At 41.2% G+C, this 3826-nt stretch overlaps 1 protein-coding gene across 1 annotated transcript; it reads right to left on the bottom strand.

The window, feature by feature from the left end:
• Window positions 1-2983, bottom strand: LOC103425819 (uncharacterized). The gene is made up of 5 exons (XM_008363924.4): window positions 2626-2983; window positions 2251-2502; window positions 1232-1315; window positions 872-1001; window positions 1-571 (listed from the first exon to the last, which is right to left on the bottom strand). The coding sequence occupies exons 1-5, from the start codon at window positions 2883-2885 to the stop codon at window positions 287-289; spliced, it is 1011 nt and encodes a 336-aa protein (XP_008362146.1). The 5' UTR covers window positions 2886-2983; the 3' UTR covers window positions 1-286.
• Between the last annotated feature and the right edge of the window lie 843 nt (window positions 2984-3826).

The following is a 3826-nucleotide window of genomic DNA, read 5'->3' as shown; positions in this document are numbered from 1 at the left end:
TTGCAACGAATCACACTGCTTCACCGCAGGGTGGTGTAAATTCGTATATGCTAACAAAATCAAGACCAGCGATACATGTACTTTTGACCTTGTGAGCAGAAACTACACACACACACACAAAAAATAAAAAAATAAAATAAATAAAATAAAATTATAGCTGCACTAGATTAGTCGCCACAAAAGAGGAATTTTATGTGCGCAAAAATAAGCGTTTGGTGTCTCCCAGCCTTTCACAACTTGATCAGGGACTAGTCTGCAGTATGAGCAGGCCATAATCCACAAAAGTTTAATTCCCACTCAGCCTTGTACTCCTTCTCAGCTTTTTCTTTGCCTCACTGTTAACAGCAACATCAGCAGCAACAGCATCTGCATTACCCACATCGTTGTCACCAACATGCTTGCTAGTATCAGAGCCACTGCCAATTCCTGAAGATTCATCATGTGAAAAGCTCTCTGCTGAAGGAGTTGATCCCTCTGCAAGAACCTCTTCACCTGTGGTTTCTGTGTTTGTTGAGGGATGGCGGCTTTGAATGAGATAATGTGCCACAGATTTGTAACCCAATTTTACGACCTGATAAGTAAACAAAATTTTGCCATTAGTTGATGTTAATTTGTTGCCTTGGTCTTTTGTTTCCATTATGTACCAAAATCACGGTGCCCAAACTATGTTATGAACAAATATATGTATATATATGCCTTAAGTGTATGTGGGTGCGTGATTTTGTGTGTTTGTGCCTGCATTCTACTGTGCCGACCCCACTTAGTGGAAAAAAGCTCTGTTGTTGTTGTTGTTGTTGTTTGTGCCTGTGTTCTACTGTATTGCAAGCTTTTCTCTTCACGGGAGTAGCTCATTAAGGTTGAGAACGTTTACCTTTCTATACACATTACCAGTGGGTTCCCACCCCTTCACTTGACGGCAGCAATTGCAGTTACAGATGCCCCGACAAACAGGACATGTCCAATCAGGATTTTCGCTGGCTTCCATAACATTCTCTCCATATCTATGGAAGATGGTAAAATTCAATGCATAAGACCATAGCATTGATTAAAAAAGATGAAAAATTTGCTTCAGGCAACATCAAAATTATTGACGTGCTTAATTTGGATGTGGTCTTGTTGACCTCAAGGTACATGGTGCATGTAGCATCTTTTCATTCATAGCATGTTTTCGATACAAATTGGAGCATAAAAAAGGTGTTACCTTTAACAGGTAACTTGTGAAAAAATTTACCTCATGTATAAGCAATCTCCACAAAACTGCCCTTGGACCCAGTCACATTTCCAGCACTGTGTATGATGACCAAGAGTTTTATGCCTGCAAGGAATTATGTCATCTTGAAACATAGTTTGCCAAGTGAAAGGACAACTAAGAAACATAGTTTACATGGTTGTATGAATGTTCTGTACGAGTACATAGTGAACCCGGTATAGCAGTTGATTTAAGAACTTCTGCTATACACTTGACAACAGTAAGCTCGTAACCTCTTCCATAGGGTTATTAATCATATGTATAAGCTTCCTTGATCATCACCGGTCCCTAAATTATTTTTTCCAATTTAGATTCAGAAAAAAAAAAAACAAAAAATACTACCTACAAGTATATAATGATAGTACATGAATGAATAAGAACGGTGCAAGAAACATACAAAACTCAAGAAGAATATAATAAAAGAGCATTTGACTGAAACTTTTCAATTGGAAGCATACTTTGTGTGACGATGAGAAGACTTTTTTAAGTGCTACATTGTCAATTATCCGTATAAGCAATCTGTTGAAATGAAAGCCTAAAGCCGAAACAGACAACATACTTGAAAGGGTTCCAACTTCTAAAGTTGTCCTGGAGTAAATGGACAGAAAAAATGTAAAGCTTAGCATATTCACAAATAAAAAACAACGAAACAGCTAAGACAGTGATATACATCAGTTTCAGATTCTCGTTAGAATCAGAATGAAATCCGCTGGCACTCAGGCAATCCTTTAACGACAATGATTCAAAATGCCAAACAGGCCAATTGATAGAACATTGCTGGTCCATGCAACATGACTTGACTAAACTTGGCATGTTAAAATTCGATCTCGTTGTCAAGAACAACATTACCAGCTAGTCAATTAAGTTAGCTCAACTAATCAGTATAGTAAGAGACCTTTTCAGGGTTTCGAAGAAATTTGCAAAGGTCATAACTATGCCTATACGTAAAAATTGTATACTTCGACATAATTTAGAAACCCATCAAATGCATGATAACCTACCTGCATTGGTGGCAAAATTCTCCCTTAACCGGATCATAAATGCGCCTCCCATCTTCCCCATAGCCATCAACACCCAACTCCCAGCTTTCAACGCAATCCCCTAACAGCTTCTCATGCTCCTCTGTATAGATCTCTGGCCTTGAACCTTCCTTTATAAAAATTTCAACACTCCTCTTTGGGCTCTTTGGGTTCTCGTCTTTCTTCATAGGCCTCTTCTTTTGCACATAATCTACTGGAGCCACGCTCTTCAACCTAACAAAACCCCAAAAAAACAAAAACGCCTTTTTTTTTAAAAACATCAAAACCCGTCAAAGATGCAAACATTCCCACATTTTCCATTTTCTCGGAATCCAAACAGGAGGAAAGATAGGTTACCTAGAAGAGCGCCTGGGGGATCCGGAACCAGGAAGTGGGCTGTGGGTTTTAGGCCGGTGGGGACGTTTTGGGGCGGCAGCTTCGGTCTTGAGCTTCAGGGCAAGGTCCAAAATGCCCAGCTTTTGCAATCTCTCCTTGTTCTCTCTGATCCTTTGGTCCCTGAACTGCTCGTACCCTGAAGCACCTGCGCTTTCAGTCTCTACGGTTGCTCCGCCGTTCTCTCCGGAGTTTCCTCCGCCTCGATTTCTCAGAACCGCCATTTGGAAATGGTGGACTGGAGCTGAAAGAAGACCTTCCGCGTCTCTGAGTCCAAGAGCGGAAGCGGGAGGGTTTTCATTTTTTAAGACGGGGGAATTTTGAAAAAGAGTTGAAAATTCCTTTTTTGTTTTTACTAATTTTTGTCTCCCATTTCGCGCCGTTGATTTGTTATCTAGCCATACTGCACCCGCTCACGAGCAAGGATTGAAATATCGATATTATCGGTGATATTTCGCCGATAATATCATTTTTTTGAGATAACAATATTTTTACATATGGATATTATCATCCAAATATCGTGATATTATCGATAATATCGCGATATTTTGGCGAGGAGGATGCTCCCGACGAGGAAGAAGAAGGAGCAAAGCTGGAAGAGGCGGAGGAGGGCTTACTGAACGGTGGAAAGGGAGTGGAGCCGCCGGAATCCGCCGAGCGCGAGGACTCCTCCGGACCGCCAATCACAATCACCACCGCCGAAATTCCCCCAAATCCCCAGAAACAAACACGAAGTTGAAGCAAACCCAAATTCCAATAGATCAAATTATGGAATTACAGTGCATAATGATTCAAAAATTACCTTAATTTACACAAAAACTTCAAGATCTAACAAGAATTACATATCCAAAGTAGGGAAATTTGGTGGGTAATCGGAAAACCCAAAGCCCAAATTGTATGAGTTGTGGGGGTGTGTGGAGAGAAGGGGGTGGGTAATGCGGAGGGAGGAGGAGGAGGGTGGGGGTGGATATAGAGGGTGGGGAGGGGGTGGGTAATGCGGAGGGAGGAGAAGGAGGGTGGGGGTGGATATAGAGGGTGGGGAGGGGGTGCACAGGCATCCTTCCATTCGTGTCGCGAAGAATTCCCTGAAAACAATATATGATTTCAATGTACCAATTTCCCAAACCCTACAAAATAAGCAAAAATTCATTGCATCCCAAAATTC

The sequence above is a fragment of the Malus domestica genome, chromosome 05 (genome assembly GCF_042453785.1).
Source record: "Malus domestica chromosome 05, GDT2T_hap1".
In the NCBI taxonomy this organism is placed as follows: Eukaryota; Viridiplantae; Streptophyta; class Magnoliopsida; order Rosales; family Rosaceae; genus Malus; species Malus domestica.
Note: the sequence above shows the minus strand (reverse complement) of the source record. Positions and strands in the feature narration are given on the sequence as shown.

Bases quoted from the DNA above. Each gene is read 5' to 3' on its own strand.
- LOC103425819 (XM_008363924.4), bottom strand. From the start codon at position 2,885: ATGGCGGTTCTGAGAAATCGAGGCGGAGGAAACTCCGGAGAGAACGGC. The intron at 2,503-2,625 runs GTAACCTATCTT...GGGTTTTGTTAG, and splicing joins TCCCCCAGGCGCTCTTCTAG to GTTGAAGAGCGTGGCTCCAG. The intron at 1,316-2,250 runs GTAGGTTATCAT...AATTCCTTGCAG, and splicing joins GAATTTTGCCACCAATGCAG to GCATAAAACTCTTGGTCATC.